This window comes from Hyaena hyaena, unplaced genomic scaffold (assembly GCF_003009895.1).
Source record: "Hyaena hyaena isolate Hyena2069 unplaced genomic scaffold, ASM300989v1 scaffold_1554, whole genome shotgun sequence".
Classification (NCBI taxonomy): Eukaryota; Metazoa; Chordata; class Mammalia; order Carnivora; family Hyaenidae; genus Hyaena; species Hyaena hyaena.
In genome coordinates this window covers 63,062-90,176 of record NW_024082188.1, presented here as the reverse complement: position 1 = coordinate 90,176, position 27,115 = coordinate 63,062, and the positions used below count along the sequence as shown (strand labels likewise).

General features: G+C 34.2%; 1 protein-coding gene across 1 annotated transcript in view; it reads left to right on the top strand.

Moving 5' to 3' along the window:
• LOC120226010 (cadherin-12-like) overlaps nucleotides 1-25,389 on the top strand; it is a gene marked incomplete at its 3' end in the record, with an annotated part of 197,352 nt that extends 171,963 nt beyond the window's left edge. Inside the window, exons 3-5 of the mRNA XM_039224198.1 lie at nucleotides 24,064-24,358; nucleotides 24,682-24,701; nucleotides 25,327-25,389. Of these exons, the coding sequence (XP_039080129.1) occupies nucleotides 24,064-24,358; nucleotides 24,682-24,701; nucleotides 25,327-25,389 (378 nt within the window). The remainder of the gene's footprint in view (nucleotides 1-24,063; nucleotides 24,359-24,681; nucleotides 24,702-25,326) is intronic.
• Nucleotides 25,390-27,115: the final 1,726 nt, after the last annotated feature.

Genomic DNA, 27,115 nt, shown 5'->3' with positions numbered 1-27,115 from the left:
TTTAGGCAAAATCTCGAGTAGTGACCGTAAATTTATTAATTATTTCAACAAGTATTAAATAGTCCCAGTGAACTATGTGTTTGGGGGCACATTTGCGTATAAAAGCAGACAATATCTTCTGTTCTCTTAGAAAATAAGAGCTAGAAGGGTGATACAGAAACCATGAATATCATGTTAACATGTAAAAAAATATGTTACACAATATGTTGGAAAGGGACCAACGTTAATTAAAAAAACAAGTAGCCCAGAGTTAGATCAGGAGTGTTTGAAGTGAAAGCATGTAACAAATGAACATAGGATTGGCAAATATATTTAATTTTTGTGAAATTTGAGCAATGATATTAACTGGAGGAAGTGAGAATTAGCCGTGTGACTATCTGGGAATAGCACTTTAGCAAGGGAACAGCCAATGCACATTCTGTGAGGTATTGGGCAGTGTGCTTGGAGTCCTGTGAGCAAGAGGAGAGTAATAGGAGCTAAGGTTAGGGGAGCAGTGGGAATGTGCTGTGAGGGTCAGAAACCAGAGGGAAATGATGACCCTTGCAAGGATTTAGCTTTTACTAAGTGAAATAGGAGCCATTTATATTGCCGACAATGTGCACAGTCCTTCACTTTCTCCTGTAGTGTTCTGTTTGTGGATTGTACCCACCAAGAGTTGGCTTCACAATCCGTTTTGACAGTTACCACAAAAACAGTGACAGAAGGATTAACTTTGACAGATGTCTTATGAAAATGCAGGACCATATGTTCTCAGCTTGATATTAAACAGAGGGAAGAAAAGAATAGGTGGCTGTATCAGACGAAAGGAGGAAAAAATGAACTGGCAATTTGATGAGGATGTTTATAGTTCTCATTCACTGATAAAGGATAAGTATGTTGAATCAGAATCTGGAATTTGAGGGATTTTTTTCAGCATTGGACCATCTTGTTTCTTCTTAGTGCATCACCATGATTTCCAGAACTAAAACACTACTTCAAGGTTCTGGGGAAAAGATGTTCTGAGAAAAAAAAGAGAGAATTCTGAACTGAAAATGTTTCCTGATTCTTTAAATAATATATTTTAAAAAGATACTCAATGTACTTTTGGAATTGGGTTTAGAGTAAGACTAAATCTTTTTTTTTCCCCTACTGGCCTTTCATTCATTCATTCATTCATTCACTCATAAAACTAAACAAAGAAAACAAACATTTGTACCCAGAATTAAGATAAATATTGAGAAATATTTTCTTTAAGAAGGTTTAAGTGGCTCATAGTCAAGTAATAAGAATATCTTCTGTATGAATAGTGGAAGTGTAATATAATGTAAAGAGACAAACACAGCAAAGACATAAAGGTGCAATATAGGGAATGGGGAGAGCTTCTAACAGGACATAATATTAGATGAAGATGATTTACCAGGTAGTGTAAGACTGTTTAGAATATATTGATTAGGAAATCCATCTTTCAGAAAGAGACACCAAAAACAAATCAATATGGAAGCCAACTCATTGTTCTTAATTTTGTCTTAAGTAAATATTAACTAAAGAGAAAAGCAATAACTATGATGATGTGTTACTTATGTTATATAGAAATACACAGACACAGCATTTGTTAAGAATAGAATCAAACTGGTCTACAAAATTTAATAAGGATAAACCTTTATTAGAAAAAAAAATAAACTAAAATATGTCTTTCATATACCTCATTCAGCTAAGGAAATTTTGTGGTTATTTGAATGAGAAGAGAAGAATTAAAGTTGCTCTGACAGTCCTCTACTGTTCTGACATTGAGCTGGTTGGACAATACTTTTCTAGAAAGTCAAGTATGGGTTCTGTGACTTACTATTCAAATTCTTTCTTCATTTATTTTTCTCCACACTTATTTTCTATGTTGTAGAGAAGTAGTTTTCCTCACTGAAGTATTTGTCAATTACTCACTTTGTGAGCTCTGCCAATGCAACACTGAGATTATTCAATGAAATGATTCTTTCCTGGAAGGTTCAGAAAGATGACCTACTGTGAATACAGTTGAAATCATTTCAAAACTTGAATCCCAATAATAATGTTTATTCTGACATTTTCTTCTTAGTTTTCTTTATGTAATAGACACATGATTGAATGAAATCGTTAGCTTCCAGCCTACTGGATCTATAAATGGAGTATTTACTTTGAGGGTTAATGATTGGCTTTTCAGATTGTTTCAGTTACTTTGTTAATGGGACAGCAATGCAAGAAAAATAATCACATTTTAATTAAAAATGAAAGCTGATTGTATTTATTAATTCCAGTTAAATAAACCTCTGCTTCTTTCCCCAACTCAAATATTATTCACATGAGTATTTGGAGAAAAAGTGAAGGCTAGAGTTCTTTTTATACATATGTAATATACATGCATCATCCTGAAAATGTTACATAAAGCAAGGGTTATTCATAGATTTATAGAAACAAATTCCATTTTCTGACTGGCAGTAATGCCCCTTAATACTCATGTCTACTAACCACACAGGTATCATTAAAATGAAAAATAGTCACTTCTTAGGCATGTATACACTAAATCAAAAGCTCATTTTTGTTTAAATATTTTTCTTCAACTGTATTATTTTTGAAAGTACAACTTATAATGTTCAAAACAAGGCCAATTAGGCCAATATCAATAAGTTATAAATACATTACTGACTTTTTCTTAGAGTACTCAATACACAAATACTTCTATTTGTATTCATTTCAAGACAGTTTTCAGTGAATCATGCTTTAATCAGGAAATCTGAGCTTATAAAAACATTCATTATGCTGATTTTTCAGTATTTCTGTGCACACTGAATCTTGTCTCTACAGGCTACTGAAATACTTTATTTCATGATGCTTTGCCAGGCTAATGAAGACATGTAAAAAGTATGACCAAATTTAATATAATATTATATATTAAAAGAGTCTTAATATTTGCACTTTTCAAAAATATTACTTGTGCTCGTGCTCAAACAAAAATTTAAAAATAGACAATTGGTGGGTGCCTGGGTGGCCTAGTGGCTGAAGTGCCCAACCCTTGATTTTGGCTCACGTCATGATGCCAGGATCATGGGATCCAGTCCCAAGTTGGGCTCTGTGCTGAGCATGGATCCTGCTTAATATTCTCTCAGTCTCTCTCCCTCTAACTAATCCTGTCCTCTCTAACAAAAGAAAAAATATAGACAATTGGTAATTTGATTGGATTTTAACTATATTATAGAATGGATATAGAGAATAAATGCAATAAGAGACTAATTATTGCTTAAAATATAGGTCTTATATTTTGTTAGAAAATATAGTTAAACAATGAAAATGGCATTATTAAAACACTACCTTCAAGTCTTTGACTTGCAACAGAGGGTATCCTGTGTTTAAATGCTGAGAGCTCCCCTTAAGTTTTCTTGTCTTTTTAAAATTCTTTACGAGATAGTTGTTTCATTATTTATTTGAGAGTTCATGATAATGTTTCCTTTGCATAAGGTATTTATTTAGGAAAAAATACAACATAAAATAGCTCAAGAAAAATGTTTAGAGTATTTTTCATGTTATATTTATTAATTAAATATTTACAGAGCAATTAAATCAGTTTAAGAATCTCTTTCGTACATATGTTTTACATAGATGTGATTCTTACTAAAAATTGTAAATAATTTTTACAAACATAAATGCATGAAGAAAAATATCTACTAAGTCAGAATTGGATTCAGCTGCGTGGAATAGAAATCCAACTATAATCTCTTAAATAAGTAGAGATTTATTTTTCTTGTGTAAAAAGAAGTCCAGAATTGGACATCCGGGGTCCGGCACAGCAATTTCAAGATAAAATCAAAAATTGCCTTTTGATTTTCCAATTCATCATCTTAAGCTTTCTGCTTTCTTCTCTAAACTCATAAAGTAGCTTCTGTATGTCTAGTCTTTGTGTCAGCAAGACATGGGAAAGATGAAAAAAATAGGAAAGATGAAAGAAAAACAGCAAAAGTATATACCGATGAGTCTATCCATTTAAAAGTTTTCCTAAAAGCCCAGAACACTTCTTCCATGTTGATCTCATTAGCCTCGGTGGAATCCTATGTCTACCCCCGCTCCACGTTATATGGGGAGATGGGCATTTTAATTACACATACTGCTAGTCAAGACACAGCTCATTGATAATAGATTGTATTAACATGCAAGGTTTTTATTAATAAGGAGTAAGGAAAATGGATTTTGGAGAGACCACTGGCGATGACTGCCGTACTCATTATCAACTTTGCAATCAGATCCCCAAAGGCTAAGATGTTGTTAAAGAGATTGCTAAAAATAGTTCATGTAGCTTTAGGGGCAGTGAAGATAGCATATTTCACTGCCTTTTATGATTTAATCATTTACCGCAGTGATTACTGGAGTAATCATTTACTGAATGCTGTGGCGATTAAAGGTGGAAAATTTAAAGTGTGGAGTCATTTAAACCTGCATTTTTATTCCATATCTTCTGGCTATGTAGGTTGGCCAAGTTATTGAACATCTCTTGAGATTTGTTTTCCAATTTATGAAGTGAGAGAAATTTTAGAGTGAGGTATTTTAGATATATCAGTATTTTGCACGGAGTAGATTCAAAATTATTAGATGACTTCCCATTTTCCTCAGAATTCATGTAATCAATAATAATTTTCAATGACTGAGTAAGGAGAAAGAAAACTGAGTGTCAATGAAATTTTGATTATTTCTCTTTTCTGGTACTGTAGGTAAATAAGTCTGAGTAAACCATCTGCGGATTTTGAGAACTATGGCAGGCTTTGTTTTAAGCTGAGTAGGTATTCAGCAGAGTGTAAATGTACTTTAAAGTTGAAGAATATAGTAAAATGAATTGCACATTGTGTTTCTACTTATGACGGGAGAAACAGTTTTGTATTATTCTGGCCATCACTTAAAGATTGAATGTGATTATCTTTGTTTCTTTTTTTAAAAAAATTTTAATGCTTATTTGTTTCGAGAGAGAGACAGACAGAACATGAGCAGGGGAGGAGAGGAGAGAAAGGGAGACACAGAATTCAAGGCAGGCTCCAGGATCTGAGCTGTCAGCACAGAGCCCGATGTGGGGCCCGAACTCACAAGCTGTGAGATCATGACCTGAGCCGAGGTTGGATGCTTAACCGACTGAGCCACCCAGGCGCCCCATGATTATCTTTGTTTCTACATGACAGAGATGAGTCCCCATGGTTGCTGCAGTATTTCCAGCCAGTAATAACAGGCACATTGTGACTCGACATTGAATCACAGAGATTCCGTCACCTTATACTTAGAAAGAACCATGGTGATAAACTGATTCTGAGTTGCTACAGCAAGAATCAAGAATTAGTCCCTTGCATTTTGGTCTAAGTTAACCAGGTAAAGTGCCCACCTGTGTCTCTTTGAGATTTACACATATCCTTGGATTTATTTTGTCTGCAGAAATAACTTCATATCAGGCAGATCCAGACTCAGTATTCCATGTGGCATTTATGAAGTGCACATAGATGTTGGCTCAGGCTATCAGATATGAGCATAAAAAGAACAGAAGAACACTAGGCATAAGAAGAAACAGAAGGCAAGAATTTAAGCATGACCAAATCTTAGTGATAGAAGCAAGAATGGCTCAGATAATACTGGAGACAAGAATGTAAGCATAGTGGTTGGAAGGAAATAATAGCTAATGCTTAATAGTGCTTAATTTTCACTCTGTACTGAACTCTTTGCTTTTACTATCTTATTTAATCCCCATAGCTGCCAATATTATTTTACACAAAAGAAGTTAACTATGTTGTTTAAGGTCATAGCACCAAACTGAAGCAGTTTAATCCCAAAATCTGTACTTTTAAATGACATTCAATATTATATCTACATAAAAATAACAATAAATTAAAAAATAAATTTAAAAAAAAGCCCTACATTGCTAAGTTCAGTGCTTTGAAAAAACCTGATAGATTGACCAAACCACATTTATAACTGGAAAATTCCATAGCAGGTGGGTACCTGTAGGCTAGACTAGCAGTTCCGAAGAGATGCCTTTAACTGATATTGTTCACTAATGGTAAGATTTATCACAGACATTATGGAAGTCATTTAATGGCTATAGTACTCTTGGAGACATGTTCTGGGAATATATATTTCAGGCTGCTGCAGTTCTTCTCAGATCAAATCATATTTCTTGTGAAAATAGTGTAGTGTTAACTGATGGATCATCAAACCTGAAGGGATAGTTCAATGGGTTTGTATTCTGAAACTGAAAAAAAAAGTCAATTTTTATTTGCTCTTCGACTCATGTTTTGAATCAAATAATACTAGATGCACTGGGAATGTTAGAGAAAACTGCCTCAAGTTTGCTTGTTAAATATCCATGCTTCATTTTTAAGACCAGGATAAAAGTGTATGACAAAAAGCATGTAGAGATTATTGAATAACGATTTTCTCATGGGGGACCAATATGTCTACATTAATTGATACTTGAAGAAGAAATGGTGGGTCTCAGCCAAGGAAACATAGTAAATAAAAGTTACTTTGCTTAAAAAAAAAAGAGAGAGAAGGAAAAAAATCAATAACTACTATTGTTTTTAATAAAGGCATCCCTGCAAGTGTCCTGTTGAAAAATTATAAATGGGAAAAGCACTTTGAATGGGACTGGAGGGCTGTTAAGACCCCTTTTAAGATTGCTTAAGTATTTAACCTACTATATGTGATATTTTAAAACAATGTTTTGAGTGGGTGTAAAATACAGTGAATGTAAGATTTTTCTTTCTTTGTATATGTCCTGTTTTAAAGGAAGAAGTCTTTTGACTTCTCATGAGCAAGAAAAGAATAAAGAGAGGCAGAGAATTTTGTGCTGGCTAATGTACTAAGGGGCAAATTAACTTCTCAGGAGACCAACTGTGGTTCACTAGGGATGCGCACTCCAGTAATACAAGAGAATAGATTGTCCCTGTATCTTTTTATTTTCTTTTAATGTAAGAAACTAATTGTTTGCTATTATTCTTGAAATGCTGGCCCTGGCAATATTTTGTAGACTTAATATCAATGAGATCTTACACAGACAATTGAAAATAAGTAGGCTGAATTTCCCATTTATTAGGAGAAATTTTTTTTTAATTTTATGTATGACTTTGTGTTACAATTCCTAACGACAAAATCATCAAGTTTTATTTGAAGCAGGAAATGATTTGAGTCCTCTGTACTGCATAAAATCAACTTGGAATATAATATGAAAGAGAAAATGAATGTTGGTACAATAGTAAAAACCATACATGATTTATGGGGGGGATTAGAGTTGCATTATCATTGGTGTGTGTTTGTGTGTGTGTGTGTGTGTGTGTGTGTGATTTGAAAGCTTAAACTTTCAAATTTAATAAAGAAGGAATTTTCTAGTTTTGCCCCCTTTGCCCTTCTTGTCTGTTACTGCTGCTACGTGACTAAATGTTGTCATTGCCTTTTTTTTCTTTTTTCTGTGTGTATAGGTAGTGCTTATTCTAATTAAATACACAAGGTTAGGAAGGAGGAAAATTAATAGTTATACTGGACATTGGTGAGAAAGTAAGAATAAAAACGATTTATATCCCAATATTTAACTTCTTTTCTCCTTCACTCGTAGGTCTTGTATTACAACCCCAATTTACCTGACTAAGGGAGTTCAAAACTAGAACAGTTTTTTCTTTCTTTTTTTTTTTTAACATTTTATTTTTAAGTAATCTCTCCACCCAGAGTGGGGCTCAAAGTTACAACCCTTAGATCAAGAGTTGCACGCTCCACTGACTGAGCCAGCCAGTGCCCCAAGAACAGTCATTTTAAAAACTTACTTTTTATAGAATGTTTTCCTACTAACAAAATGTATCCACAGTACTCAAACCACTTGTATAATGTAATTACTTTTAAAACCTTTATCCCCAAGTTGAAAACAATATCATGATGTGTGAAATCATTGTAGATTTTATAACTATTCATATTTACTTATAATCTTGGGAATTTATATATTTATTTAGTTTACCTATTTATAGTATAAAGAGAAATGACTATAAAAGTACTTGTGTTATTTGGCATTTTGATATGTATTCAGAGAGAGAGAGAGAGACAGAGAGACTTGTGTCCCTATAAAAAGGGAAATTGCACTCATTGAACCAAACATACATAACTATTTATTTTGTGTAAAAGTAGGGAGCTTAGAATTTTCTTTTTATATTCAAGTGATGTAATTCCAGTTATATCATGGCATTTTTAGCAATTTATCACATAGTTTCCCATGGAGAAATATCACTTTTAGTCTTATCATTATTTACTTCAAAACTGTGTAGTGTATAGGTGACTATTTATAGGCAAGATAAATTACATTGCAGCTTTAATTTTTCAGATTTACAACTCTCACTCATGACATATAAAATGAAAAGATTTAAAATCCATTTCAAGAATGTAACTATAATTTCATAAAATTTTATGTTCCACAATATATAATGTGTGATAAAAGATGTGAAGTACCGAAAATATTCACTCACCAATACTGCCTCTTCGTTACTGTAAGTTTTGGGCCTTTTAAATAGGGCTGAATGTTCAAGGGAAAGGTTCCCTTTTCTTTGTTGAAAAATTTACAAAATAGTTTACAGTGAAATTAAAAATGAAATAAGAGAGGAAGCACATTACTTAGAGTGAGTTAGGAAAACTGAGTTTTGTTTCCAAGGCTCTCAATTTTTTAACTCTGCTATCAGTGAAGTATTTTGATATTCCAAGCCCTGGGTTGCTCATTTTCAGTGCTAAGGAGGACAGGATTATTAATAATGTCAAAGAAGACAATACTTATAAAATTATTAATGCATTTGTATAATTATTCAAATAGAAATTATTAGTATAATTATTAATAATCAAGTGATCCCATTTCATTTTATTTATATTGCTCCCTCCACACATACCCAAGTCTGATCATAAAGCTTATGCCTACTACTTTTGCTCCATGTTATTTTCGTGTTGCTAATGGAGCTTGAAATTGATGGAGTCTTTTCTAATCCTGGAATCAATCTATATTCTCAGTCTCTGATGCCTTTTCATGCTACTGACTTTTCCCTCAAATAAATGCTATAACACATTTACATATGAAATCTTGATGAAATACAGTTGATGGAATTTATCGTATCTGAAAGAATCAGAAAACTAAGGTTTATTTTGATCATTTTTTTAATTTCATTTCGTTTTTGTTTTTTTTACTCTTAAATGTTTTTAAGTTTATAGGCACATGACATTTTGATTTATTAAACATTATAAGGTGGCTATCATGAGCCAACTAGCCCCCAAAGAGCAGCAGATATTTTCAACACACAAAATGGGAAGAAATCTGGGCAGAGTTGGATAACCCAGTTTCTATTCTGATTTCTGTAATTAACTAGCTCTATGATATTGAGGAAATCACTTATCCTTTCTGCTTCTCAATTTCCTCATTTGTGGAATGAAATAATTAAAACCATGTTCTCCAAGGTACTTTCTAGTTTCAAAGGCCTGATTTTATGCTGTGACAGGAGCCTTGTATGAAGACCATTTTTTTTCCCTTCTTTTAAAGTCTCCTTCTCACCAATGCAATGTACATTAACAATGTTTTTGGAATATCTGATCCCAAGTATATTTTGGTTTAATTCTTGCCTAATGATCAACACAATGGGACGACAGCCAGAGGGGTCAGTTTCTTTATGCAATGGTCTGGACCGGCCAGTTCAAGGGTCACGGTAGAAATAGTTCTAGGACACAAAAGATACTGTTTAAAACTTAGATAGGTCACTTTTTTCTTTTTTGTACATGAACTGATATATATCTGAGCTGACTATTCAAATGCCTTATTATTATTTTTTCTATGAACAGGACCAATAAATGTCAAGCACCATTAGCAGCAAGTGTGAGCTCAAAACCAACAATGATATGCTAACTTCTCAGAGAAGGCTTCAGGATATAAAATGAGTGAAAACCTTGTTATTTCTGCAAGTATAGATGGATCATAGGAGCTAAAGCACTCAACATTTTATGAGGCAATAAATGCAGCCTTTTTAAAACTAAAATACAACATTATTTGTGGGTTTTTTTTTATGTGAGAGGAATCAAAACTTGAAATTAAAGAAAAATTATGTTCAACCCAAGTCTTTCTCCCCAAAGAACACTAGGGGATTGAGCTTAGGCAGCAATTAAATTGTGGTATCATAAAGGTTCAAGCAGAGAATTTCAAAAGCATTCTGTGTATTGCTACCAGTTTTCCAGTGTGTACACATGATTCTGAATTAGAGAAGAGGACGGGGAAGGTACTGTGAGCCATGGCCCTGCCTTATTCCTTCGGTTTTCTGTACAATGCATAACTGCTAAACTTTCATTTTAAGACATTCTGCTTTAAACATAAATCCTTAGAATGGCTGGTTTAGAGAACACTGGTATGGAACATGATAAAACAAATGTATCTATGCATTTGGTTAAACTTTAATGAATTGGTATTATTTGAGTGGCAGGAACAGAGACCTTTCCCACAATGTAAGTGTCTGTACAGAGTCTGTATAGATGTCTGCACAACACATCTCGTTTGACTTCCCACAACAATTTACTTGATGAAGGATCTTCCCTAGATCTTGAGCTCAGCATAACTAGATCAGTTGTCCAGGTTTTCCTGATTCCCAAGTTAAGATTCACAGATATTTCATTTTGACCTAATATAAAACCAACCAACCAAACAAAAACAAAACAGTGTTGTTTCAAATTGTATGAAGGATAGAGAAGTAGCAATAGTAAAATTTGCTGTGCTTTTTTTTTTTTTTTAAATTACTTTAGATGTAAAAGAACAGACTCTACCTATGTTGATCTTGGAGGATTTACTGTTGGGTTTGTACCCAAATCTGTGACACTAGAATAGAATTAGTATTCAATAAATGATTATTGCATGGAAAAAGAACACTGATGGTTTTGTTTTGTATTTTTTTGAATGACAAAACCAAATTCAGAGTAGGAGATTTATTAATTCATCCTATGAAGAAAAGTACAAACAGTTTCAGTAATTAATCTGATATCAGAAAGAGTCCCGGTCTATTTTCCCTTATTTTTTTCAGTCTCCTGTTGTATGCAGACTTAATTTTCTTCTGTTTTTAAGACACCTTCATTATGGTGTCCAGGATACAGGGTGAGGTGGAGACTATCTTAGTAGTAGTCAGCTATTTCTTTGACTAGAAAGGCATATGTAACATTGGCCAGACCTGTGATCTCTTCCCATAGTGTGGTCAAAGGGACAAAGTGCAGTGATTCACAATATTACTAGATTCACAGGGTGAATTTGTACAGAATCACTATATAAAGGAAGGAGCAGATGTATGTACTAGAAATAGGAGAATATGGATACAGGCAGGGAAAAATTAAATAAGCAAATGAATTAAATAATGTGTCAGAAAATTGAGGCACTGTGACATAATAATTTATGAGAAACATATATTTGGCCATTCAGATGATCAAATATATATTTTTCAGTTATATTTGGTCTTCATTCACAGTTCTTGAAAATGCTTGAGAACCATAAAATGACATGGGTGTATTGTTGTTAATGAAGGTGACTTTTGGACCCCACCATTGGGCAAGGGCTGGTTGCAAGGAGGGCCAACTGTTTCATTAAAGGATTGGAACTTTCAATTCTACCCCCTACCCTCAAGGAAGAGGAAAGGGGCTGGAGACTGAGTCAGTCAATGGCCAATGACTTAGTCAATCTTGGCTATAAAATCAATGATAGAATGATAGGTCCATAAAAACCCAAAAAGACTGAGTTCAGGGAGCTTCTGGGTTGGTGAACATGTGGAGACTGGGGAACATAGCACCCTGAAGAAGGAATGAAGGCACTAGGTCCCTTCCCCATACGTCCTCTATGTATCTCTTTATCTAACCATTGATTCATATCCTTTATCATATCGCTTAATAGACTAGTAAATGTAAGTATTTCCCTGATATCTGTGATTCATTGAGCAAATTTAAAGAACCTAAACAGTGGACTGTTGGAACCTCTAGTCTGTAGCTGATCAGTCAGAAGCGCAGATGTCACAGCCTCGACCTTGCAACGGAGTCTGACGTAAGGGGCTGGGGAGTTGTTTCTGTAGGATTGTGCCCTTAACCTGTGGAATCTGATGCTGTCTCTAGGTAGGTAGTGTCAGAGTTGAATTCTTGGACAGTCTGCTTCTGTTCTAGAATTGCTTGATCTTTCATGTGTGGGACACTACTCCACATTGGAATTGGGTTCCGGAACCCTAAAAGAGTCGGTGTCTGTAGAGGCTCATAACCAAGAAATTAAAATTGTTTCTTTAATCAAAAGTCATGATTTATTTTAAAAATATAATAATATTAGATTTCTGTAAGTACCTATAAGTATTAGTTCTCCATTGCTGCATAACAAATTCCCACACATTTAGCAGCTTAAGGCTTGCACTTCTGCCGACAGAAATTCAACACAGAATAAAGGTGTTCTTTGTTCAAGGCTTCACAAGATTGAAACCAAGGTGTCAGCTGAGCTATTTTTCTCTCTTGAGGGGCAGAAAATCAGCTTTCAAGCTCATTCAGACTGTTGGCAGAATTTATTTCTTTGCTATTTTAGACCTCAGGTCCCCTTTATACTGCTAGTGGGGACCTGGGACCACCCTCAGCTCCTAAGATTGCCCCTCTATATCAGCAATTCTAAATAGGGGTGTTGGTTTTCTTCCAAGTCAGCTGGAGCATGTGTTTCTAATTTCTTCTTTTTACACCTGAAAAAGAATTCTTAAGCTTTTAAAGGTTGCATGTGATTAGGTCTGGCCCACCCAACATGACTGTAAGAATTAAATTCATAGTCTTCACAGTCCTGGGGAATATGCAGGGAATGAACACTAAGAGCAGAGACATCTTGGGCAATATGCAATATGGTAGAATCCTGACTACCCCACCATATTTTGGAGTTCAACACTAATTGAGAATTAAGGCTTGATTTGGATTCAAGTCTATATTGAATATATACAAGTTTTATAAAATAAAATAATACAATGAAGTATAATTGGACCCTGATTATTCTCAGAAATTTTGTATATAGCTTCTCTTAATCAGCAACCAATAATATACATATAGAGAAAAAATTGTTAATTGCAGTGAACAGAGATCAGTAAACAAACTTTTTTTTTGGAAATAATGCAAGCATAAATCTATAATATTCATGCCAGTTTTAGGAAAATATGCTACACACATATACACACATAATTCTGTGGATTCCATGAATTATTAGGAAAATTTAATAACAAAGCAATTCAATTTCTTCTGAAAACCAATTAAACTTTGAGAGATTTATTCATCATTTTAGGTCTCAGTCAATGTCAAATTAAGTATCTGCTTTTATAATCTTGAATTCCTTAAAAAAAAAAAAGTTGACCTTTAAAAGTGCAATAGCTTGAAATCGATTTATTTCACTCCACATCCAATAATATATATTTGCAGAAAGCAGTCACAATTGAGGTTCCAGCATCTGTGAGAGCTGTTTGCATTTTTCTTTTTTTTCTATCTTTCTTTTTTACTCTTTACTTTTTTTTTTTTCCTTTTAAAGTCAAAGTCAAAATGAAATTATTATCTCTTTGGAAGTTTCTTGGGAATCTCGTTATCCCTAGTGGGAAACAAGTGAATCCTGAGACTGATTCCTTCCTTAATGTGCTTATAATGAAAGATTTTAGAGAAACATCTCTGGTTAACCTGTATTTAGAAATAAGATGCAATTTACTTCATTTTTTACACAGAATAGTTACTGTTTCTATCTTTCATTAACACACTGCAATTTAGCATTTTAAGATTACTCATTTTCATACTGTTAGACAAAAAATGAATATTTAATGTATAAATTATCATGCAAATAAGATAATATTTATGACACTGTTATAGGATATAAGGCTGAGAGATATGAATTCCTAACAGTAAATTTGACATGAAATACCTTGACTCACAATACAAAGAAAGCAACCTGGTTAAGTACTTGGATTTTTTTTTTCTGCATTTGTGATATTATACTTTCAAAATCCATTTAAAATAGTTATTGTAAAGTGAGGAAAGGAAATAAAAGACTTCAGTGAGGTGGCTTTGTGCTTTAACACATAAAGCAATCCCCACAGTAATGCAAGCTACAGAAAATGGGTCACCTTCAAACCACCTTTGAAATAAGCAGCTAATGTAATTTTCAAACCATGTTCTTAACAGTGTTGTTTAATAGAATGCATATTTATTTAGCCTTTTATTCATTTTGCACAAATGTGCATGTGTGAGCACATGAAAACACATAAATATTCTGTCTTCCTCTCTCTTTTTTCTCTGACATATACATATGTACACACATCTAAATATCACCACACACATACACATGCGTACTTACTTGGTTATTAGTTCATTGTGAGAAAGCACATGTGCTAATAACTATTTCTCTAATCAAATGTAGTGATTCATTTATGTTTTTAATATAATGGGTTTCTATATGCTTCAAAGAAAATTTTGATATACATAATGTGCAGAACCTTAGAAAATTTTCATTGAAATATTTTACTGATAAAGTAGTAAATTGTATTTTATTTAACATAAATTCTGTTCACTTTTTTCTAGTTGACTATTAATCATTCCAAATACATTATTGACACAATTGAGATGATTTCTAACTATAAATCTAATATCACTTTGTATTTTAAATAAAAATACAAATATAACATGCTTTTTAATTATATAGTAAATGCATATGAAAAACTTCTATAGAAAACTGTAATTTGAGAGACAGGAAATTATAAAAAGACAGTGTTTTGGAATTTTTTTTTTAAATGTTTTATTTATTTCTAGGAGAGAGAGAGAGAGACAACGTGAGCAGGGGAGGGTCAGAGAGAGAGGGGGAAAAAACAGTGTTTTGAATGAGTATCTTTTTTGCTATGACCTATATTGTTCCCCACTGGACTCTGCTCTCTTTGAGAACAAGTAGAAAATTATGTTCTCGATTTCAGAGGCCAATGCAATCACTGATGGGCAGACCAAAGCATTCTTGAATAAAACTATTCTCATTAATGTGTCCATTGTAATACAGCCTGGTTTTGCTTAAACAGACTGATGAATATTACAAAACGGATGCTTGGGTAGTTTGTGGCTATTCTAATCCTCTGACCAAAATTTCAATGTTTGTTGTCTTTTCCTCTTAAGAGAGACCCAGTTTTGGGGCCGCTGGGTGGCTCAGTTGGTTAAGCATCCGATTTCAGCTCAGGTCATGGTCTCACAGTTTGTGGGTTCGAGCCCTATGTCGGGCTCTGTGCTGACCACTCAGAGCCTGGAGCCTGCTTTGGATTCTGTGTCTCCCTCTCTCTCTCTCTCTGCCCCTTCCCCGCTTGCATTCTCTCTCTCTCTCAAAAATAAATAAACATTAAAAATTTAAAAAAAATAAAAGAGTGACCTAGTATTGAAAGTTAAGGACAAAGAAATGACTTTATATGCAGGGAATTAAAAGAGAACTAATTTAGTTGAAGAGCTAGTCTCAAAGAAACATGGAGTTAAACTACCTGATTTGAATCTGAGCTTTGTGTCTTCTTATTTGTGTGTCTTGATCCAACTCAGCTTCTCTGTGCCTCGATTTGTGTGTCTGCAAAATTAGGCTGATAATAGTAGGGTTGTCCTTATAGGGTTGTTCTAAATATTAAAGTGTTTTAAAACCTTTAGAAAATTGCCTGGAAAAAGTAGAAGCTTGATAGTGTTTTCTATCATTGTTTTGGATCCAATTAGTTTTCTTGTATCTATGAATATAAATTAATGTAAATGGAAACAAATATTGTTATACTGGGCTCATTTGGATGTAAATGCAGAGAAATGAAGGGAAATAGATATTTTGAAGTTAAATTCTGTAGAGTATTCTCCAAATTTTATGATATAAGTATTAGATCCACATTTCATATATGAGGATTCTGACATCCAAAGAAATTCAGTAACTTCTACAGAAACATCCAGGTAATAAGTAATGAAATTGGGATCCTAACCCCAAATGTTTGAGGCTCATGATCATGGATTTTAGACCATTCCATATTTTACATTAGGGTTAAGATTTGGGTCTGTCTGATTTATTAGTGTTCTTAAAGGCATATACAAAGAATTTGGGATAGAACATAGAGCTTTTGAAAATTAAATTTTACATTTTGAAATATTAGAATTTCATTTAAAAAGTTCACTTCTCATATTATCATGCTAGCATATCTCTGATTAGTTTGAGAACCAAATAAGCCTTATAAGATGTGTAACACAGTGTCCAGTGTTCAGTAAAAACTAATTATTTTTATCAAGTAACATGGAAAAATAGTAACGAGTATCATCAATGAATGATACCTAACTATACCAATGTATAATTATTATTTAAAACTCACCTTTTGTCTGGAATAAATCATACAAATCTATGTACTCCTCTGAAAAATAATCACATTTGAAATCATACAGAAATTGACTTTCATTTCAAATAGAGATTCCATTGCGGAACATTTGATAAGAACTATTTATTGTCAGGGAATGTTTTGTCGCCTAAAACCTGGCTTTGTGAAAAGTGTTTTACAGCTTGGAAATGTAGGGAAGAAATTATTTTAACCTTCTCCCATATTTTTTTCTCCCAAATCCAGGCACCACGCCAGTGACCTCTCAAACTTCTCCAGAAGTACTTATTAATGTATTGTGACACTCTCAAATGATATAATGTAATCTGGGTGAGCTAAAGTTGTAAAATATGACAATCTAAAAGATGAGTTAGGCTCCCCTTCATATGTAACTACACATGCAATATTCAAGGAGAAAAAGAAAAATGAAAGAAAACGTCAGGTGAATAGCATATTTCTTTTCTCTAACAGGATATATAATATATCCTAGCACATCAGACTTTGTTGCTCCCAAGAATTGCAAACAGTCTTTGTTCTTCTTTGCCCTGCCTTGGCATACATCTTCACAGGTGTGGGCCTTTTTGAAATGAATTTCTACTTCCTTACATAGAAGGTGAACTATTTCCAGATGATAAATAGCTTTGGGTCTATAACCCAGGCAGGAGAGTCCTCAACTCACTTAAGGTTGAGGGTGGATAGAATGTCAAATATTCTTGGACCTTCAGTGGCAACAGAGAGAAATTTTGCATTATAACACTATTCAGGCAGAGTTATAGATCATCTTTGGATCTAGTCTTTGTTTGTCAATGAGCAATGCCTTAAACATAAGCTAATGGCTTTGTAGCTAAAGCAATGGTCTCTGTGATATTTCTGAGAACAGAATAAGCATTAATTGGAAACTGAGCAACTATAAAAAATGATATACTAATATTTTATAAGTAATCCAAGGAGCATATCAAAAAGTAAGTTTGTTTGGTTTCGGTGCATAATGAAATTATTTCAAAGAAAATTGCTTAAAATTTTCTCCTACTAGCTTTGACTAGTTATGTGAGGGATACTATATGTAAATAAAAGTTATAATATTGCTTCGCATCACATACATGCACCAACTGTTGAACAATAATATTAAACCATTCTACAATCTCTGTAATCATTTGAAAACTGATAATGAGTACTACAACTTATATGCCATTATTACACCTAAATTTACAGAGGCATATCCTGTACAAGGAAGCTTTCCCTTACATTGAGTGTGTTTATGGAGATGATTGGCAGAAGAAGCCATAACTCATGTTACAAGGATCTCTATATTAAGTAGGGCATATTTTTATGCTGCCACATTTGCTCATATATATTTTGAGACTAAAGAGCTATTTGAAGGCTGAATAATAAAAACGTAAAGACATATCAAGCAGTTTCTCATTTCAGCAAACAAATTCAGAATGGAGGCTGGTTCCCTGAAAAAAGATGATGATAAGTATATATTAAAATGCATGATCCGGGGCACCTGGGTGGCTCAGTCAGGTAAGCGTCTGACTTCAGCTCAAGTCATGAACTGCCGATTCATGAGTTGGAACACTTGCATGGGGCTCTATGCTGACAGCTCAGAGCCTGGAGCCTGCTTCGGATTCTGTGTCTCCCTCTCTCTCTGTTCCTTCCTCTCTCTGTGTCTCTCTCTGTCTCTCTCTCTCTAACACACACTCAAAAATAAACATTACAAAAAATTTTAAATGCATGATCCTTCTAAACTTATAGACATTAAAGATGCAAAATCCAAATGCACTGTTTGAAAGTTGCTTTGACCTATGCTCAAAAAAGAGCTAAAAAGATACTTGAAGAGACAAGTGGGGAAAATTGAATATGGGCTGGTTATTAAGTGGTGATAGATATTTTAAGTAATTTTCTTAAATTAGATTTTGACATAATGATTACATAAGAAAGAGCTTTATATTCATGTAGTCGGTGCTTCAATACCAAGTAGGTAATTACATGATGTTTACAACTTTAAAACGTCTATATGTATAAACAAAACAAATGCAGGAAATGTTAATAATTATTTAATCTAGATAGTGAGGATATAGGTTTTCATTGTGTCATTCTTTTAACTTTGCTGTTGGTGTGCAGTTCTTTTTAAAACAGGTTTGGTAAAGGAAGACGGTAGAGTGCCCAGACATTTCCTTTCCCCTCCTGAGACCATCGGTAATCTATCATATAAGAACAAAAATATTAATCCACAATCTTGATGAGAATGATGTGGAGAGCTGGTTTTAAAACCGTGTGTGAGGTACCATAGTACTTATGGGCACATGATTAATAATCTGCAAGTACATACACCAATTCCAATATCTGTCGAACACAAAATTGGTTTTCAGGCAGAAACTACCTTTTCAAAATCAGAAGTTTCTCATTCCAACATACCTCATATGCTCCCCATGCCTCATAACCACCCCCTATCCTGGCAAATAGCAAATGAAAGTAAAATCACTGCTGGACACAGTAATATAAAAAGCATTTTCTATTTTATGCATATTTTCAACCCAGAGAAAAATAAGAATAAATCCCTTATTTTATGCAGCAGTTCCTAAAATATAAATCACAGATGCTAGTAAACATTAAACTTTAAATTAGCTTTCTCAAAACTTTGAAACACTGGAATCCAGATTGCTTGCGCTCCGAAGCTGGTCCTCGGTATCTTGTGAAAACCCCTCTTGGCATGTCATTTTCATGCTCCATCTGAGATGACTTGGAAAACGTCAGAAAACAACACCACCACTTCCACAAAACAACTGCTTGGACAGTGCAAATTTTTACATGTATCATTTAGAGAACTCTGTTTCTGGGAGAAATTGTAAATGTCAATACTAAAACATAATATTATTGATGTTGGCTGCTTCTGTCAGTAAATAGAGTCACTACCTACTCAGAAACAGCTTTTTAAAAAATAATTGGAGGGGTGCCTGGGTAGCTCAGTCAGTTAAGTGTCTGACTCTTGATTTCAGCTCAGGTCATGATCTCATGGTTTGTGAGATTGAGCCCCATATCAGGATACATACTGACAGTGCAGATTGTACTTGGGATTCTCTCTCCTCTCCCTCTGCTCCTCCCCTTGCCTGTGCTCTCTCTCAAAATAAGTAAATAAACATAAAAAAGAAGTAATTGGAATAAGGAAACTTCCTTGCTGTATTTTTAAATTGTTATAAATGAAAAAACTTTATCCTTGTGGAATTATTAGCTTTCTGTATGTGTAACTTAAAACCTTGTGTAAAATGGCATCATGTGTTGTGTCTTAGTTAACACAGCCCAAAGATGACGCAAGTCATGAAAATCCTTCTTCTGAAACCCTCTCTCCTTCTTTATGCAAATGACACTAAGAAATAGCTTTACAGTGTAAGCTAAGCCTGAATTCCATTGCTGAAAGATTTAAGAAACAAATTCCATCTACAAAGATCAATTTCTGGAATCACTTTAGTTTCACATTTTTTGAATCCTAAAAGTTATGATGGTTTTGGTCTTGATAATTACCCTTTATAAGAGCTAAACAGAAGAACCACACATATTCATGTTATTATTTATAAAAAAGTAGGCAGTGCTCATTAAATCATTCAACTTCCTTGAATGAATAATGAACACATTAAAAGATAATTCTGCAGAAGGGAGCCTGGCTGGCTCAGTTGGTAGAACATGTGACCCTCAGTCTTGGGGTCCTGAGTTTGAGCCCTACTTTGGGGACTGAGGTTACTTAAAAACATTTTTTTGAAGAATTTCAAGTGATACTGAAAAATGGTCATGGTATTTTGTTATTGAAAGTGTTGGCTTTTATTCATATCGTGTTATATGTATAAATAGTCAAGAATAATAAAAATAAAAGTACATATAGATATATTTCTGTATGTATACTCTTTCAGTTATATATATTTTTCTTTATAGCAATTTATATATACTAAATATAACTGGAAGTGTACAGAAATGGTAAAAGAAACTATCTGTCTACAACCCATATCAGGCTGTCACTTATTTAATATTAGAACTGATGCTGGAAAAACACCTATACTTTAAGCTAGTCCCTCATGTGCCAGTTCAATTAACACTGAATAACTAATTTTAACTATTGCCTGTAAGGAGTGCCTTTGTGGTTCAGTAGTTTAAGTGTCCAACTCTTGATTTTGGCTCAGGTCATGATCTCATGGTTCATGAGCTAGAGCCCAGAAATGGGCTCCTTGCTGACAGTGCAGAGCCTCCCTGAGATACTGTATCTCTCCCTCCCTCTCTGCCTTTCTTCACTGGGGCTCTCTGTTTCTCTATAAATAAATAAATAAATAAATAAATAAATAAGCTTTTTGAAAAAAGAAAAAAGTTAAAAAATATATTGCCTGTCAACGCCAGATTTGCAGGTGGCCTTCTCTGAGGTATTGTCCATGTAATGAACTGCTATGAAAATTCTAATCCTCTCAAGAGTTTTACATTAATCAACCTCATTTCCAGTTTGAAGTTTTAACATATTTTCACATATTTCTTCTGAAGCTTTAACCTCTACAAAACTCAGCTTTAAATGAGAAGGGAAAAGCAGAAGAGTGAGAAGGAACGGTAACTGAATTTAATTTCAATCTTGGATAGAGCCTCAAACACATTTGCTTTTCTATTCTTGTGTCTGTTAGTAATGAAAACAGTTCTCTTTTTAGCTAAATCTGGATTTTTTTTGTAGCTTGGATCACACTGTAAAAACCTTCTTAGAATTTTCACTCGCTTCCCTCAATATTGCCACATATTCCTTGGAGCCATTGGCAAAATGGATGCAGTTTATAAAGTCTTTGCTTTTGCATTGAGCTTTTGCCTGGCTCATATCTTTAGATACATTTAAAAGAAAAAGCAGTACCCACTGTGTTGAATATCTTTCATAGTATGGATGAAATGTGTAATTTGAAATTCCCAGGTTCAAAGTACATTTATCTACAGCTTGATTTTACACTTGAAACTTCCTCTGCTTCATAAGAGTTTGTAAAAAATTAGGAGGAAAAATCTTCCTCCTGTCATTTATAGCAATTTTCCTTAGATTTGAGTAAAATATACAGGAACTTTAAAAAACTAAAATCATATGTTCTCTTTTCTATTTTCTCATTATTTCAATGGTAACACTTGCCCAGGTATCAATTCTTTGCTTATGTTCTTATATATTTTCAGAGCAAATTTTGAAATAAACACAAATGATGATTAATTTTAATAATATTAATGTTATCTTACTGAATTTACAACCAGAATGCTAAGTTTCAGAGCAAAGATGTAGCCACTGTTGTCTTTAATTTTTTATGTGTTTTGATTTTACTAATAGTAATACACAGAGCCTATTTGCAATAAGATATTTACACAATTTAAAATATTTCAAAGCTTTTCTGTGGGGTTGAAACATTAAAAACAAAGCAAAAACAGATCTCATTCTTCCCCAAATTTTGCAAAGATGGTGTGCTTGTGTGCAAATTTGGAAGCACAGCCCAAATGACTATGAACACTAAAAGCTTAATGTTTTTCCTTTGGTTGATCTGTTGACTGAAATTAGATTTTGTTTTCTTTTTTAATTTAATTTAATTTAATTTAATTTTAGAGAAAGAGAGAGAGAGAGTACAAGTGGGGGAGCAGGAAGAATGAAAGAGACTCTCAAACAGGCTCCATACTCAACACTAAGCCCGATGCCAGGCTTGATCCCTTAATTCTGGGATCATGACCTGAACCAAAATCAAGAGTCAGATGTTCAACCAACCAAGCCTCCCAGGTGCTCCTGAAATGAGCTTTTAAATGTAAAAATGTGGACACTGAAATCAAATAACCTTATACAAATGATTAGATATTCATTAATACATTTTAGATCAGCACCTGAATAAAAAATGATATTTATAAGAATATATATGCTCTATAATTTAAATAATGAGTATATTATTTATAAATATATATGAGTATACATATTCTTAGAGAACTGTAATTAATGTAATATTTAAATTATATATATGTTTACATTATTTCATAATTTATAGATCTCCAAGATAATGTTCTTCTTCTATCAATTCTTGGACTCCAGTTTGAAAAACATTGACTTACAGAATTACAATGAAAACTTATCTTCTATTTGGGCCTCTCCCCTGTTATTTATGTGTATATTATTACATGCTATAATAGAGTGACTTATACATGTGTTGAAGAAATTAGCAGAGGTTCAAAACTTTTCTATATTACACGATTTCAAATACATAGAAGGAATTAGAACAAACTGTCTGCAAATCTGAAAAGATAATCAGTGATTCTATCCGACATTTGGCTAATTGGAAATCAGTCTGTTAAAATGAGATACTCTACTACACATAACTGTAACCATCTGGTGTGCCAAAATTCTCTTCTCCTTTCAAATAAGAAGGTTCAACATTATCTGAGCTCTTTTATCTTCCTTCTCATTGAATTCAGGTCATTGATTTTTTTTTTTTTTTAGTTCAGGATATTTGGGAAGTTTTCTTATTTGGTATTTATTAGCTCATTTATTTTTATTGCAATGGTTACTTAAAGATTAATGCATTTCATTTTAGGAAAATTTTACCCCCAAAAGTATTTAAAAGGCATAAATACAGATGTTCAAAAGTTGCATTTATGCATGTTCACGTATTTAAGGGCTGTGTGTAGACGATCTCTGGAATGCATTGAGAAACAAGATGGATTGAAAGAAGGATGAATGCAAGATAGATATGTGGCCTATATACCTGATGAGTCAAACACAGTTGATCCTTGAAAACTATGGGTTTTAACTTCATGGAGGTTAAATGTCACTTACATGTTTTTTTTTTTTCATGAATACATAAACTTATAGATAAACACAGTATAATACTGTAAATGTATTTTCTCTTCCTTATGTTTTCTTAATAACATTTTCTTTTCTCTACTTCATTATATTGTAAGAATACAATATATAATATATATAACATGCAAAATATGTGTTAATACACATATTTCCTGTTATTGCTAAGGCTCTGGTCAACAATAGACTATTAGTAGTTAAGTGTTATGGGAGTTAAAAGTTATACACCTATTTTCAACTGCTCCAGGGATCAGCTACTCTAACCTCTGCATAATTAAAGGGTCAACTGTGGATTAAAAGGTAAATGATGGAATCTCTGGGATATATACATGTATATATAAGTATTCACCATGCATGTTTCTAATCTTTTTGTGTGTATTTAAAATGTTCATAACCAAAGAATTAGAAGAAAGGAAGGACGGAAGGGAAGGAGGGAGGGAGGAAGGGAAAAGAAGAAAGAAAGAAAGAAAGAAAGAAAGAAAGAAAGAAAGAAAGAAAGAAAGAAAGAAAGAAAGAAAGAAAGAAAGAAAGAAAGAAAGAAAGAAAGAAAGAAAGAAAGAAAGAAAGAAAGAAAGAAAGAAAGAAAGAAAGAAAGAAAGAAAGAAAGAAAGGAAGAAAGAAAGAAAGGAAGAAAGAAAGGAAGAAAAGAAAGAGAGGAAGAGAGAGAGGAGAGAGAGAGAGAGAGAGGGAGGGAGGGAGGGAGGAAGGAAGGACGGGAAAGAAAGAAAATGAAAATTTAAAAAAAAATAAGATTTTTCTTTAACTTTTTTCATGAAAAATTATGCCTCAAGTATTTTTAACATGGGGCCATCCCTTTAATGGTGTTCTCTGTCTCTCTGTCTCTGTCTCTCTCTCTCCCCCCAAAAGCTCCATTCTGACTTAGATAAAGGAGAGGGCACTGTTAAATACACCCTCTCAGGGGACGGCGCTGGCACCGTTTTTACCATTGATGAAACTACAGGGGACATTCATGCAATAAGGAGCCTGGATAGAGAAGAGAAACCTTTCTACACACTTCGTGCTCAGGCTGTGGACATAGAAACCAGGAAGCCCCTGGAGCCTGAATCAGAATTCATCATCAAAGTACAGGATATTAATGATAATGAGCCAAAGTTCTTGGATGGACCTTACGTTGCTAGTGTCCCAGAAATGTCTCCTGTGGGTGAGTAGGCAAATCAAAATATTTTCAGATGCTACAAGACCTTCACAACCTTAATCTTTTACAGGTTGGTGTAAACTTATTATTTGTAAGCCAGAAGATTATTCTTCCACTTCACAGGATACAATTATTTTCCTTTATTTCACTTCTTCCCATTTTTTTGTCTTTTCTGTTCCCTTCTAAATATATAATAGAGTCATAAATATGTAAGATACATAACATTTTCCCTATTTTCCAGTCTTTGCATTCGCCTGAACTCAAAGAATTCCATGTAATTAAGTACAAAACTCACTTTGTACTAAAATCGCTTATCATTGCAATTCCAGATGCCTTCACAGTGCTACAGGTAACTACCACACCTACCAAAGACCAGACAGTAATTCATAGCTCACAGTAAATCATCCACAGCATGTACTACGTGTTTGTCTCGACCAGTCCAGAAAGGAGTGTACTGCATCTTTGTAGCTATAGATGGAGATCCCAGAAGGATAATACTGTTTCGTTCGCTATGTATTTTTGAGGTCAATGAATTTAAGGATTATGGTTTTAATGACGATTTGAAATAACTTTTATTCCTCAGTCACCACTGCCAATCCTTATTCTATTTCTTTTTTTAATTTTTTAATGTTTTATTTATTTCTGAGAGAGAGAGAGAGAGAGGCAACGTGAGCAGGGGAGGGTCAGAGAGAGAGGGAGGCACAGAATCGGAAGCAGGCTCCAAGTTCTGAGCTAGCTGTCAGCACAAAGACCAATGTAGGGCTCGAACCCAGGAACCTTGTGATCATGACCTGAGCCGAAGTCGCACGCTTAGCCGACCGAGACACCCAGGCGCCCTTTCTTTATTCTATTATAATAAGGTAACTTCTGGTGTCTAGCACATTTGTGAGATAAAGCTACCCCCTCACTTCCAGGTTACAACCTGAATCTCTAATTGTGAGCCATTGCTAAGTGTCTTGTCTGACGTTCCCCAGAAAGCTTCTGCGAGTCCTACAACCATCCCAGACATGCAGAGCCCTTACCGAGGGCAGAAGCAGGTTAGTGGCTTTAGGAGTTGTCAAATGGATTCATCACACATTCGCTTGAAATTGTGTCTATGACCCTACCAGGAATTCAAAGACCATATTCTCTCCATGACCTGAGAAATGAACTCAAGGTAGTTTACTTAGATTTTAAGTATTAGGTTACATACACAGGGCTGCAAATCCGTTATTCAGTTTTTGCTATGTTGTTTAGCTCTTGCTTTTATACGGTGCTGATTGCTAGAGATTTAGAAGTCCAATTGGGAAGACGTAAATCTTATTAGAAAGTAGTCCCTGAAAATGGAGCTGTTACTGGGAGAGAAATAAAAATGAAGGTACTATTTTGAGAAAAAGTAAGGTTTTTAAGAAGAATGCTTTTTAGTTCCTAAATGGTTTAACCCAGGACTTACTTCATGTAAATTGGAAATATTTACATGAATTTATGACCCTCAGTGACTATTATAGAAACAACATCAGCATCCCTTTTAAAAAATTTGATGTTTATTTATTTTCGAGAGAGAGAGGGAGGAGGGGCAGAGAGACAGAGGGAGACATAGAAACCAAAAGCAGGCAGCACAGAGCCTGATGTGGGGCTAGAACCCATGAAATGTGAGATCATGACCTGAGCCAAAGTCACTGACTGAGCCACCTAGGTGCCCTTATGAAAACAGCATCCTTAAAGGAAACACACACATCCCTCTACATTACTCGAAAATTCTGTCTTACTAGATAAATAAGCAATTCTTTTGTTGTGGCAATCTGGATAAAGAAAACTGCAGAGTCTGAAGCTTTATATAAAGAAGTTCAGACCTGGCACCAGAAGAGAGAAATAAATCTGGAAAATCAGGGTTGTTAAGTGAGAAAACAAAGTGGTCCCAGCTTTTGCAGTATTGGGATGAGACATCATTTGCTGTACTGCCTTGAAATATCAGAAAGATCTAGAGAAGAATGGGGTTTAAAAAAATATTTTTCCATATGACATTACTGAAGTTTCTCATTATTTTTTCAAGAAACTCCAGTAAATACTTAAACTGAATTTTACACACCCTCCCTGTTTTTCTGTATTTTTAAAAAATAACAATAAAGGAGTATTTCTTTTGAATGTGACACACATTGCATGCTATGAGTTCACCCAAGTATTAGTGGACTATATTTACATAATATCCTTTTTTTCAAATATATACTAAAAAGTATAAAAACACTTATTAATTAAATATTAGAAATTAAATATCTACCATGTACTGCTTTTGCCATTCCCCACCATCCCGCCTACACACATAACCAAAGAGCAAAAGAGACTCAGTTGGACTTGTGGCATTTGCTCTTTCTACTTCTACATGAGCAACTCAAAGCTACGGGGAAACTTCTGTGCATCCATCCAGATATCGTCACATCTATGTCCCTAGATCTCCGTAACTCCATCCCGAAGCACACCCTTCTTACCATAAGGAAATTGTCACTGCTGTAAATCACTCAGTCCAGTGATTACTCCTCTCTTGTTATCTTTTTCAGCATCCCTTCTAGGCAATTCCTCCTTCTGCATCATTTTCTCTGGGATTTCAAAATTCTGTTTGTTCAAGACTAAATGGAGTTGGGGCACCTGGGTGGCTCAGTCGGTTAAGCGTCCAACTTCGGCTCAGGTCATGATCTCACGGTTCGTGGGTTCGAGCCCCACGTTGGGCTCTGTGCTGGCAGCCAGGTCAGACCCTGGAGGCTGTTTCAGATTCTGTATCTTCCACTC